At 47.1% G+C, this 12,832-nt stretch overlaps 1 protein-coding gene across 4 annotated transcripts in view; it reads right to left on the bottom strand.

Moving 5' to 3' along the window:
• Nucleotides 1–12,832, bottom strand: part of PLD1 (phospholipase D1) — a 75,572-nt gene that overhangs the window by 7,879 nt on the left and 54,861 nt on the right. For all 4 annotated transcript variants that reach the window (XM_085587360.1, XM_085587359.1, XM_021548246.3 and 1 more), the window contains 5 exons: nt 7,339–7,449; nt 6,579–6,667; nt 3,486–3,599; nt 1,745–1,794; nt 704–838 (listed from right to left, as the gene is read on the bottom strand). In XM_085587360.1, coding sequence (XP_085443486.1) covers nt 704–838; nt 1,745–1,794; nt 3,486–3,599; nt 6,579–6,667; nt 7,339–7,449 — 499 coding nt within the window. The remainder of the gene's footprint in view (nt 1–703; nt 839–1,744; nt 1,795–3,485; nt 3,600–6,578; nt 6,668–7,338; nt 7,450–12,832) is intronic.

Below are 12,832 nucleotides of genomic sequence, written 5' to 3'. Positions count from 1 at the left end.
GAGGAGCAAACCTCACCACAGGTCATCTAAGAGCACTTCTTTGAAGGGAGGGACTACTTTGAATCTTGTAAAAATCTGGTATTAAAGTGTTCATTGGCAAAGTTTTTATTGCTCATATAACAGCTCAAAAAGGGCTTCTTTAAAGAAACAGGCTGAAATTCTGCTGCAGTGAGCCTGAACACTCTTGTCTTTGCTTCATGTTCTCATAATAAATATGGTAAGAGAAGAGAATGAAATGATATCTATTACTCCCTATAGCATATTGTCCCATTCTTAGGAAACTGAGCTGATACATGACACATGTTGTCCAAACCTTCCAAATTTTACAGCACATTCTGTTCTTTCAGGAACAGATGACAAGTCTCACAAGTCTTCCTGCTAGAGCAGAGTTTGATACAAGACAGATGGACAATATTCCCTGCCCTGGGATTCTCTTCACGGTTACACACAGATTTAAAAGATTTTAGAAAAACAAATGAAATGACAACCCTCTGAATCCTTTCTTCCCTCTTGATGAAGTTATGAGTTTGATTTTGGTGGGTTTTTTTGGGGTTTTTTTTGAGACAGCAAAATATTTCTCAGGAAAGAAATGACAACACAGAAAAGTCCACGGCCCTGCAGCCTGCACCGTGCATGGGGATGGGAAGGGATTGATCCAGGTATAACCCAGTACCCCAAACCCCTCCTGAGAGCCCCTGCTCACCGATTATAACTGTGTTGTCATCAGCAATGAGCAGTTTGCTGTGCACATAGATGAGCTCTGTGACCAGTTTTCCTTCCAGCTCTGCATATGTTCGAAGGCCACAGAATGATATGTAGTTTATCCACTTATCTCCAACTGAAAATTAAAAGACAAGAAAACTGATTGGATGAGGGAGGTGGAAGAGAAAAAAAAAATATATCTTGTTTACATGAAGATCCCTATGAATAACAGTTCACTTTTGACTTTTTAAACTTATAAATGAACAGATTACATAAATAGGTTTTTGGGTTTTTTTAACAGACTTGAAAATTTCCTTGTGAGCTCACTGTGCTGCTCTGATCTGCTGCCTGTTCAGACTCCTGCTTCAGTGAGAGATTACTCCAGTCTCCTGGGCACAGCACAATAGGTGGACTGTGAGACTGGTTTTCTGCAGATCCTGCAGAAAGGAGGCTGGAAGCAGGTGTTTTGTCCATGGTCAGTATGGCAAATGTGTCCTAATGCACTTGTGTGCAGTTCAGATTTACACCAGGACCTAGAACAAATGAGGCATTATGCACAGTCCTAACATTTGTGATATGTGGGTTTACACAGTGCTCCAATTCTCAGCAAATTCCAGCAGGATTCCTCATGGCAAGGAAACAGCCTCCAAAAACCTGCTTAGGCAGGTTCTTCCTCTCCACATCTGACAACTGCCAGAAACAAACCCTGTGTGGGATCCACACTGAGGGCTCATGGCTCCCAGAAGCGTGACCCTGCTCAGGATGTTTTCCAAATAACACAACCCTGAGCAGCTGCAACTGTGCTGTGCTCCTCCCTGGAGTGTTCCCCTCCTCTGGATCAGGGCTGCAGCCAGGTCTGAAGCCTGACAAGTGGCCATGGCTTGTGTGACCTGACAGAGCTCGCCATGGGAGGACAGGCAAGGAGGAGGTCGCTCTCAGCCCCAGGAGCCCGTGGCATGTGCTGCATTACGTGTCACAGATGCATCCATCAAACAGCAGCATCCAAAGTAAACAACACAGAGGAGAGGAATAAAGTTCTTACCCTCTGCCTTCAGCTGGCCCAGGATGGAGTTTTCCCCTCGGCACATGGTCCTGGAAGGAAGGTAGGCAGCCATCAGCACCCCCATGGCTGCTGACAGCAGCTTGTGCTGGAGCAGAACCAAGTGGGGTGAATCACAAACACAGCTGCTTCCCAAACAGCAGGAGAAACAGGGTGCTTCCACAGCACATTTTTTTCCCCAAATGACTGTTACTACATCTAGGACTGCTCATGTTCCAAAAGGAGCTCATACCAACCTGCAGGGAGCACCTCTGCTTTCTAGAGCACTGATTGTAAACATGTGACAAGCAGGGCTGCTACCCCCTGTGCCAGGCCTAGGTGTGAAATCACAGTAAGAAAAATGTTGACACATGCAGAACACCAGGTCAGGGAGTTTGTGTGATTATGGCTGGGCTGGAACAGCCACAACTGGAATTCCAACCAACCCATGGGTAATTTCCTCTGGTTGCCCTTGCAGGAGGAAGCTCAGGCAGAAGGGTCAGGGGGATGTGCTATTTTCCATCTGCTTGTGTCCCCTACCCCACTCATCCTCCTGGAGGTGCAGCAAGACCCCTGCAGGCCAGCAGACAAGGGGGATTTCACTCTGAGGGTTGCAGCAGTCTCTGCACATTGACTGTGCCCTGGCTATACTGTAACACAGCAGCTTTCCAGTAAAACCATCTTGGGCCGTTTTGCCTTCTGCATTTCTCAGCACCAGGACTACCCTGCTGCACCTCAGTCCTTCCTGTGAGACCTGCTCGGTTGCAAGTGCCCCCCCAAAATATCCATCCTGGAGCGGGGGAATCACACTGAGGAAGATACCATTGCCTGCATGGGGCCAACAGGTAGAGCCAGGCCAAATATCAGCCAAAAAGGCAGATTTGGAAACAGATCTTGGTCAGCAAATCTGATTAATCAGCAAAGTGGAAAACAAGCATGGAATGGTTTGGGTTGGTTGAGCCTTACAGCTCATCTAGCTCCATCCCCTTGCGATGGGCCACATTCCCCAAGGCCAGACTGCCCAAAGCTCTGTCCACGCTGGTCCCACTGATGGCAGGTGGGGCTTGGGGAGCCCCTGCAGCAGTGGAGGTGTGCAGGGGTCTGACACCCTGGTGAGGTACTGCCAGAATCTGGGGCATTGATGATTCCAAGATTGTAGAAAGTCTCTGTCTTTCTGCCCCACTGCCAAAGCAGAAGCCATAATTGGTCTGTGCTGGTTCCCAGGTTGTTTATTCTGTTTATCTCTCACATGTTCTGCTGCCCTGCCCAGCTCTGTCCTGCAGGGCAGCGTGTGGGGCTCTGCCCTCAGTGGGATGTGACAAGCATTAAATACCAGAAACTCCCTGGGCTGGATTTACAAGAACGTGCCAATATCTGTCACCTACGTTGGACAGTGTGTCCCCAGCCTAAACCAACAGAAAAATGCCAACACCACAGTGAAACATGGAGGGCATGAAGAAGGAGTAAAAGGACAAGGCACACCAAATTTACTCCATCTTGTCCCCTTTGAACACCTAATCTAGAATCCTAAAATTTTACTGTTGCACCTGTGCCACACTTAATGATTACTTTTATCAAACACTCAGAGCTTGTAATTCATCCTGTAAGATTGCAAACTCTTTTCCATGGACAGAGATCACAGACAGTGTCTCTGGGGGCTCTGTCCAGGGGGGTTCCTGACCCCTGCCAGGGTCCCAGACCTGCCAGGGCAGCCAGAGGGAAGCCCTGGATTCCCACAAGGTACCTGTAGTTGAAGTGCATGATGGCCTGCAGCGCGTTCCCCCCGCCCGTCGAGATGTCCCCTTCGAAGCCGGGCAGCAGCGGGATCACCACGTACACTCGGAAACGCTTGTTCTCCCTGGAACACGGGAGTGTGGGGAATGTCAGCCTGGGAGGGTCACACCAGCCTGGAGAAGCCACAGCTTCACACAAGGTGAATTCCCCTCAGTTTCACTTCCCCAGAGATGGTTCCCATCCAAGGCTACCACACAAATTTTAAGGGAGCAAAGTGTGAAGTGCATTTCCAGTTTCAAGAAATCACCACCTGCCATCAGTGCTTCTCTGAGTGCTCAGAGTAAAAAATTTACTCTCAGCAAACAATAAAAGAAGCTAAAGGAAAAGAAACACATTTTTACTGAAATTCTGGGTCAGGCTAATAATTTTTGAGATTGTGTCTGCCACTGCAGAAGTTTGTTTGAGCATCCCAATAGTCACAGTGATACTTGTGCAGACTGGTGGGGACAGCTGCCTGGGAGAGCAAAGCTTACAGAGCTATCACAGGCAGAAACCCAAAACCTCACCCAGCATTCCCACTGCTTCCCAGTTTTCAGAAGTCAGAAACACCACAAAGGTAGAAAAAGTTCAGGGAACAAGCAAAACATTGATCACTGGGGGAAGGCAAATATATCCTTAATACTCCACAGAACCCAAAAATCTCAGTTCCAGAGTTCTCCAAACTAATCCATGCCCTAATCCTGATCCCATTCAGAAGAAAAGCTACTATTGTGGCACTGCTTGGGGCTTTTCTCAAAGCTCTCTTTGGGTTTCCTCTGCCAGGTGCATCTGCTCTGAGAGCACTTTCCAGGTGCCCCTGGGTGCTGGGAATTCCCTGCTCTGTGCCACGGAGGAGGAAGAGGACGAGGATAATGCTCCATGGAAGGATGCTGCCACTAGATGGCAAACACAGTTTAATCAGCACAAAACCATTTCAGAAACACTCTGAGGATGAGCCAGTCTGCAGTTTTTGCCAGCAGCACTCCTTCCTCGGGCAAGCCATGCCTGTGAATTTAGGGGTGTGGAATTGTGAAGCACTGGGGTCCTACCTGAGCTGGGAGGGAGACAGTGAGGACCTGTGTGTCTCATTTCAACCAGCTTCCTTCCAGCTGTGCTGGGCACTGCAGACTGGCTCTGGTTCACCAGCAGAGCTCAGAAATAGTTAATGAGGCCTTACCCAGACACAAGAGACTGTGAAATCAAGTCTGTTTGTATCATGAGAAAGGTCTACCAACAAAAACATTCCCCAGAAAGCAGCTTGTTTGTATAAGGACAGTTTACTAAATTGCTTAGAGAGCCACCCATGGAAAAAAAGAGGAAACTAAGAAAACATTATTAATAACATCAGTAGAAAATATTTAGTCTAGAAGAATAAGAAGTATACAAGCTCACTAGAGACCTTAATTTATAATTGATCTGTTCTCCTGAGGCAGTTAGGAAAATTAGCAGTATGATACAAACCATTTAGGTCTGAATTTACTTTTAATCTTAGGTAGTGCAGAATTTTAACTTTATATTCAGTTAGGAATTGCTAACATGAAGCCAGCACACTACTGGCATACAACTGGAGTAATGCAGAAGTGAGCATCATATCTGGAAATGGGACCATGGGCAGGGATACCTTGCACTATCCCAGGCTGCTCCAAGGCCAGTTCAGCCTGGTCTTGGACACTCCCAGGGATGGGGCAGCCACAGATTCTCTGGGCACCCTCATTGGGAAGAATTTCTGCCCAATACTCCATCTAATCCTCTTTCACTTCAAAGCCATTTCCCCTTGTCCTATCACACGTGCTCTCTTTCAAAGTCCTTCTCCAGCTCTCCTCTAGCCCCGGAGATGCTTCGTCCAGCTGCCTCTGAGCCTCAAAGCTGCACTACAAACTCAACAACAGCATTTCCAGCAGCACTGGCACTGCTCCTCACTTACCACAGGTGAGAAAATCCATTCCACCTTTTCATCCTTAGCTAATTTCAATTTTTTGGGCTATTCACTGCAGCTCACACAGATCACAGGCAACTCCACCCCTTGTTAACAGCACAGCTGATAACACCCAGGCTCTCCCTGATGCAATGGTGCTCTTCTCTTCACAGTGCTCTGAACAAAGCCTGGCCCAGGGCAGCTCCTGTGGCCTGTGGCCTTGCAGACATTTCCTGCACTCTGGTGGCTGTCTCAGGTTAGTTGCCTTATCCAAGTGGGAATTTCCAAGCTGAAGTGCAAAAAAGAACAAAATTCCTACAACCTTGAAGAGAGAACCTCTGGAAAAGCAGGCCCTGCAGAGTTCTGGACAACTACAATATGTAAAAAATAATCCATGCAAGAAAACATCTCCGTGTGTGGTGAAAAGCCCACGAGAGATGAAGAGTTTAGAAAGTTTCCTGTATTTCAGCCCAGCAGGAGCAGGGTACAGTTTTATACTATGAATTGTATGTCTCAAAGAGACTCCAGGGGAGCAACCCTAAGCAAGGCTGCCCAGGATCAAAGTGAAAACAAGCCACTACCTGTGGCATTAATGTTAACACAGGGTGAGGTGTGCTGAAGGAGTGTCTAAAACATGGCTGGATTCAATCCATCCAGGAACAAACAACGGTCCCCTTGCAAAGAATGGAGGTGGTGAACACCCACCAGAAAAAGTTGTTCAAACAATAGCAGAACCCTGCAGTCAAATCCTCAAAATGTATTTGCTTCCCCAATTTGACGCCGCTCCTCTCTAGATGATTTAAATAAACCACAAATCCCAGTTCGTGCTTCCCACCCACGAAATTGCCTGACCACCCAGCTCAAGGCAAATTGGCAATGGAGCAAAGGTGTCACTGAACCAGAGCACAAAGGACTTGCATTTAAACAAGGAGTTAAAAATACATTTATATTGGGGTAAATCCAGAAAATCACTCTCTGCATGCAAAGAAACCACTCAGGAGTCTCACTGCTGCAAATGCAGATGTTTGACCCCTTCAGTTCTGTGTTGGCACAGCTACTGTTCTGCTGTGGCCACTGAGGGGTTATTTTTTGCACCCCAGCATGGAAATGCACCTGAAGAGTTCCACTGCCTCATTAAGAACAGGTTACCTGTGAGCTTTAAGAATCCTCTGAGCAATTGCATCACCGATCTTGTTCCAGACAACTTTGTCATCAGCACAGCTAATAAAAAACTGGTTCTGCAGGAAAAGCAAGTGAAGCTACTGTCAGACACTGCCAGCAACCAACCCAAAATATTTGCATGCTTTATTTCAGACCAAGAGCAACTAAAGATAGCTAGGTTTGTGTGCCATTGGAATGGAGTTTTTTTTAAATTATGATTAAATGTTATGTGTGTCTGTGCTTGCTCAGGGAATGAATTAGTCCTTATTAACCACAACTCCTTAGAAAGTTCATGTGAAGAGCAACCTAACAAGAGCCTAACTTAAAAAAAAAAAAAAAAAAAAAAAAAAGGGAGGAGAAAAAGCACCTCCATTCAGCCAGCACTGAGTGTCACTCTGACACAAGAGATTGCTGCAGCTGAAGGCTGTGTGGATGAAGAGCTGCCCTGTGAATGGGAAGTTTGGGCATGCACAAAAGACACTGCAAAGGGGACAGGGAGACTATTGCACAGGCCATGAATGCTGCTGGCAATTTTGCAAAGAGCCTTATGCAAAGAGGTCTACTTTTTCCCACCTCGTGGTCAGATGGCTGTCAGCCATCAGTCTGGCCTGAAGACCACTGAAGGTAAAGGATCTGTCTAAATGCATAAAAGCTTAGGACCAAACCTCAAGAAGTAATTAGCCTCCTGATGGCTACAAGCCATGCCCAGAGCATCAGGACCCTCCTGCCTTCCCTCCCTGCCACTGACCTCTATGTAGATGTAGTGCTTGCTGTTCTCTATCACGCTGATGTAGGCTTTGTGGATGGACTCCTCGTGGTATTTAATGCCAGCAGACCAGTCAGCAGCAGAGCGGATCACCTGGAAAGCAAGAGAGAGACACCTTCAGCTCTGTCCATCCAGGATAGCACCACGGCACCTGAATTATCCCAGGGGCAAGGCTCTTCCCTGGCACAGCCAGGCTTTCACTAAATTAGGTAGTAAGTGCAACATTTGTAGTGCATTTATAATTGTGAGAGAGGGCAGTCAGAAATAATATTAATGCTTAGCAAGATTAGAAGCATAAGAGCCCTGATCCATTGCTGTACTACTGGTCTCTCCTACCTGAGCAGCTCCAGATGCTTGCTCCTGCTTAAGGTCTTATGCTAAATTGCTTTTAAAACAACCTAAATTTCCAAGCTTTGGGGATGCACATCCCCATCAGTGATCTCTGCCCAGCACTTGAAAGCTGGTCTCCAGCTGGGGCAGGGTGTTTTTCCCCCAAGGAGGCTGTACAGAACCACACAGTCAGTCTGATAACAGTCTGATAATGCAGGCCATGCCTTTGTCCTCATCACTTGAGGTCATTTGTTTCTTTTGCCCAATTCTTGCACGGTCCAATTTGTGATGATACAACTTCACAATTTTTTTGTTCAGCTACCCACATTTATTTCTTAGTTTCTACTGGAAATCCACTTTTAAACTAGATTCCTTCAGGATCACCAGGGCATGTCCTGCCCCTCCACCCTGCAGTTTTTGTGCAAGAGAGCCCAACCAACATGAGAAACAACCTTTGTTTGTACTCTGGGCCAAGCTGAGCAAGCCCCACAGCAGTTAGCATCCTGTCTCCCCAAGCCAGAGATGCTGTGGCACCTCCTACTCCTGCACTTTGAGTCAAGAAGCAGCCACACTACACCCCAAGTGATGCTTTTCTAGATGGAAATGTAGTTTTTAATTAAGTGTTAGCAGAGTACGTGCTTGGGAGAATAGTTACTTGTTATTAGCCTCTCTCTTTAAACATTGTCAAGACAAAAACATTGAAACAATAGCCTTAAAATATCTCAGTATAACCACTATACTGGAACTCAGGGCCAGTCCCACACAGCACAAGACCCAGGGGCTGGGGATCTGTGAAATGTGTGTGTCAGTTCCAGCAAAATCCTGATCTCTTGGGAATCCACCAAACCAATCCTCTTGTCTCCAGAGGCTCCCTGGAGGTGGCACTTGGGGTCTTGGCTGTTTAACAGCAGATGGCTCCTGAGCTAGCTCCTTCACCTGGACAAGAGCTTTCTCCCACATCTGCTTTTCCCAGTAAAAAACAGGCCCTGCAACTCTTGAATTTGGCTGCTCTCTTGGCCAACAGGAGGGTGCACTCTGCAGTCTCCCTAACTGAGTGTTGGGGTCACAGATGTTGGATTGAGGGAGCCAGCCTGAATACAAGAGCTGCTACAGCCTTTAGCAGTGCAAAGCAGCTGCCCTTTGCCTGCACAAGCCCCTGCAAGGCCATGCTGATCATTCCCAAAGGTTTTTAATCACTTATTTGGTTTACAAAGCCAAGGCTGAGAGTTCCCACTCATCCCAAGCTGGGCACTGCTGAAATAACACTGAGCACCATGGCAGACTGAGATCTTGAACAAAATTCCACCACTGGCATTAATAAGCTGTTACTGGCATTAATAAGAACAGAAAAAACAGGTTTTTTTCTGGGTAGAAAGCAGGCTAATTATTCCATACGCAGCCTGGACTGAAGCTCACAGCACTTCCACTCTCAGCAGCACAGCAATCTGGAACTGTACTTTAGAAAGTGGCAGATTGTAGCTTTTCAGTGCACAAAACACAAAATCTTTTTTTTTTTTTTTTTTTTTTTGCTAATTAACACAACAGAACCATCACTTAGGACCATCCCTTTGCAGCACCCTGACTTCTCAGTGCATCATCCACCTGCCCTTCCCTACATTCCTCCTCGCCCCTTCACATAACTGGCACCCCAGCACACTCCACACCCTGGGCCTGTTACAGGGCCATCATCTCTCTGCCTCACCCCAGAACAATGTGCCATGGCTAATTCCAAAAAGCTGTCACAGCACCACCCAAAAAGCTCCCATCAGGTACAACCTCAAATCCTCAAAGCAAAGGGAAGAAGAGACATCAGAAAATGTTGGCTGGGACAGCAGAATGCGTATAAGGTGTTTCATCTTGGATCCCCTCAAAATAAAGTTGTTTTTAACAGGTTTGCAGCCACAGGGACAGCACAATGCCACCAAGGCAGCATCCCATGGAGACAGAGCTGTGGCACTCACACATACCCACACCTGGAAGTTTGCTACACAGCCCTTCTCTCATCACTGATGTTCCATCTCACACTTCTGGACACCTCTCTTTCCCGTCAAGGTATTTAAGGGCTGCTGGTTCAAACCCAACCTATTTCCTGGGGACAAAAGGCCACATGCTGCCCAGCAGAGCCCCTCCCATCCAGAGCTGGAGTCTCCATGTTCCAGCCTCTCCCTTCCCCTCCCGAGCCTCTCAATAGCTTGTCATCCCTTTAACTTCTCTAGCTGATACAAGGGTAATAAATGTGATGTTTGCCGAGGGCTAGTGCATAAACCCTGAACAAAGCAGGGCTCTCACAAAGACTTCAAAGAGGTGAGGGTGTCAGCTGCTGCCAGAGCATTAAACTTTCATTGCATTTCCATCAGGAATGGGATGTTGCCTCACCACATCGCATCTTTTGCAATGCTGGCTTTGGCAGATAACTGCAAACTCTGGAGTGGAAAATGGGAGATGGAATAGTGGAAAAAAATCTGGCACTGCCTTTGGCAGATCTCTATTTGACTCTTGCAAGAATCAATGTGCTCTTGCAAAAATCATGTTGCTTATTGCAAGCAAAGCCATGAAGTTCAAATTAAAGAGGATGGGAGAACATGCCAGACTCCTTTTCCTCCTTCCCAGCCTGTACCTCCACAGTGTTTCCCACACACACTGCATTCATCTTCCCTGCCCAGGGGAAAGCCCTTGTCAGTGCTCTATCCTCCCAGAAATGCTTTCCACTCCTCTCCTCTCATAGAGGAGAGCAAAACCAGATGGTACAATGAGGTTGGAATCTGTTACTGACAGGTCAATGGTTTGGGCTTGCAGCAATGTTGCAATCCCCAAGGATCTTTTGTGTTTTCCCTTCCTCAGATCTGCCCACAGTTGAAGACAGATTTGCAAACAAGGTCAGAAACAAGAAACCTAACAGCCAGGCTTTCCTCAATCACCTCACAGCCAAGGACAGTCCTGGGATGCTGGATTTTACCTTGGGGCAGTAACTTCTGCCTATAAAATCCCTATACAGTACTCCAATGGAGATAACAGGATTGGCTGCCAGCCAGCCAGCCAAAGGATTCAATACTAAGAAGAACAAGAACATTTCTGTAGTTTTTCTGGATAAAAAGTTGGTAAAAGATTTTAGGATATCTGCTTGTTTCTGTGCAGAACTGTACCACTGAGAGGAGACTTCGAGCACCTGAGCCCTCTGCTCCAAAATGAATAAACTGGACAGGCAAGAGGTTGATATTTATGTCACTGCAGAAAAGGAGGAATCATACAGGGAGGTCTTGATGGACCCCCTGGGAGCTCCAGAAAAAGGCAACCAGGATGGGGAGTGTTCAGATCTAGGCCACAAGTGTACTCCCCTGTCCCCACTTCCTACAGCAGCCAAATCTGAAACCTCCATCAGGAGGACAGACTGAGTCACTTTTGGATTCACTGTGGGATTTCAGGGATGCTCAGGGCACTTGTGTCACCTGGGGACCAAGGGAAACCAGGCCAGTGTGGGTACTAGGGAGGAGACAGTAAACATTTTACTATGTGCCTGCAAATCCCTGCCTTGGAGCTTGAGGAGGTCACCCAGAAATCATAACCCAGCTGAAGCAGCCTGGGTTCCTGCACGCAGGCAGGGTGTCCCAGCCTGGGCAGAAGAGCCTTCCTCACTGATTCCACCAGGCTTGGCACTACAAATGCTCTTCCCCACCAGTTTTCCCTCGTACTGGGAAGGTTGGTAGATTTCATGGCAACACATTTGCAGCCTAATATCATGTAAGTTTATTTATCTGTCTACATGCAGGGCTGTTTTGACAGATGCATAAATAAGAAATGAGCAAGGTAGTTTCAAATGAATAATTTACAAGACAAACCTGCTCTCTTTTTGCTACTTATGGCATCATTGAGAGCAGCCCCTCATTTCCTGGATGTATCAGTTATTTGCAATGCCTCAGCAATGTGGTGGCCAGGCTGGTTTTCCAACTGCTCACCCATCACTCAGCACTGGAGTCTGTGGATTCCGCAGTCACCGTTTGAGCTCCATCCTCCTCTCCCACGGCCTGATGCCCTGAGCCAGCAGCTCTGCAGCTGGACTGAAGAGAAACTGCATCTAGGTTTTTCTCAGTTTAATTTCTCCTTTGGGAAATGCTTCCAGTTCTGTAATCAGTAGAGCTGAACTTTCTGCTACAGCAAACCCTGTGATTTAGAAGTTGTGGCTTATCTTGTGGTTAAAGTGTGCTCAGGGGACACAAGCCCCATCAATTCCATGAGAACAAGATTTCCCAAAAAGCTGGTGTCAGATACAGACAAGGAGGCATTTAGAACCACAGGGAACAGGATGATGCCTGAAGGGAACTACTTCCCAGCAAGCTGGGATCCTTGCTTTGGAGGATGATGTAAAACACCCCAGAGCCCTGACACAAGATCCCTGTGCTGCCCATCCCTCACACCACACAGAGAAGAGCAGACAATGCCCTGGCAACCCACAAACCCAGAAAAAAGCATTTTATTTCACTCAGCTTCCCCGAGCAGTGCTGTCTTCTGGGCGGACCACTCCTTACAAAGAGCAAAGTCATGCATTTTTCCTGGTTTTGGTCTAACTGCTCTTACTTCATACATCTTTCATCCACAGACACACACAATGGTTTTGCTGCTTCAGCATAAGTATTTTGACTTTGTACTCTTCAACAAGTTCCTACTTCTGCGGGGTAACACCAATATTCAAGTATTCAAGTATGTGCACTTGACAGATCAAACTGGGCTTTTAAACAGAGGTATCTTGGCAATTCTGACTGTGAGACTGATAGTCACAAATCAGACTGTGGGCTGACTGTGTGGAACTGCAGAGGAGCCACAGGGGTGCAGGACTGCATAATAAAGTGCAGATGAAGCTCAAGGCAGAAAGCAAGACTCCAGCCCCAAGACTCCACTTAATTCTGCCTCTCACTGACCATCACCAGTCTGAGCGAGGCATCAGAGCCTGGCAGACTGCTCTAAGATCTGAGATAAATACTCACTGGGTAACCTCAACCCATCAGGCCTTCTTGAATCATAAAGCCCAAATGTTAGGTGTTAGATGAAGAGCAGCAGAAAACAAACCATTAAACCACACGGCTGTGCAAAGGCACAGTGTTCCCACCACTTGAGTACTGCAGACACTTTAGTCCCCTTACCTCAAAGGTGG

Source organism: Lonchura striata, chromosome 9 (assembly GCF_050655825.1).
Source record: "Lonchura striata isolate lonStrDom1 chromosome 9, ASM5065582v1, whole genome shotgun sequence".
NCBI classification, from domain to species: domain Eukaryota; kingdom Metazoa; phylum Chordata; class Aves; order Passeriformes; family Estrildidae; genus Lonchura; species Lonchura striata.
Note: the sequence above shows the minus strand (reverse complement) of the source record. Positions and strands in the feature narration are given on the sequence as shown.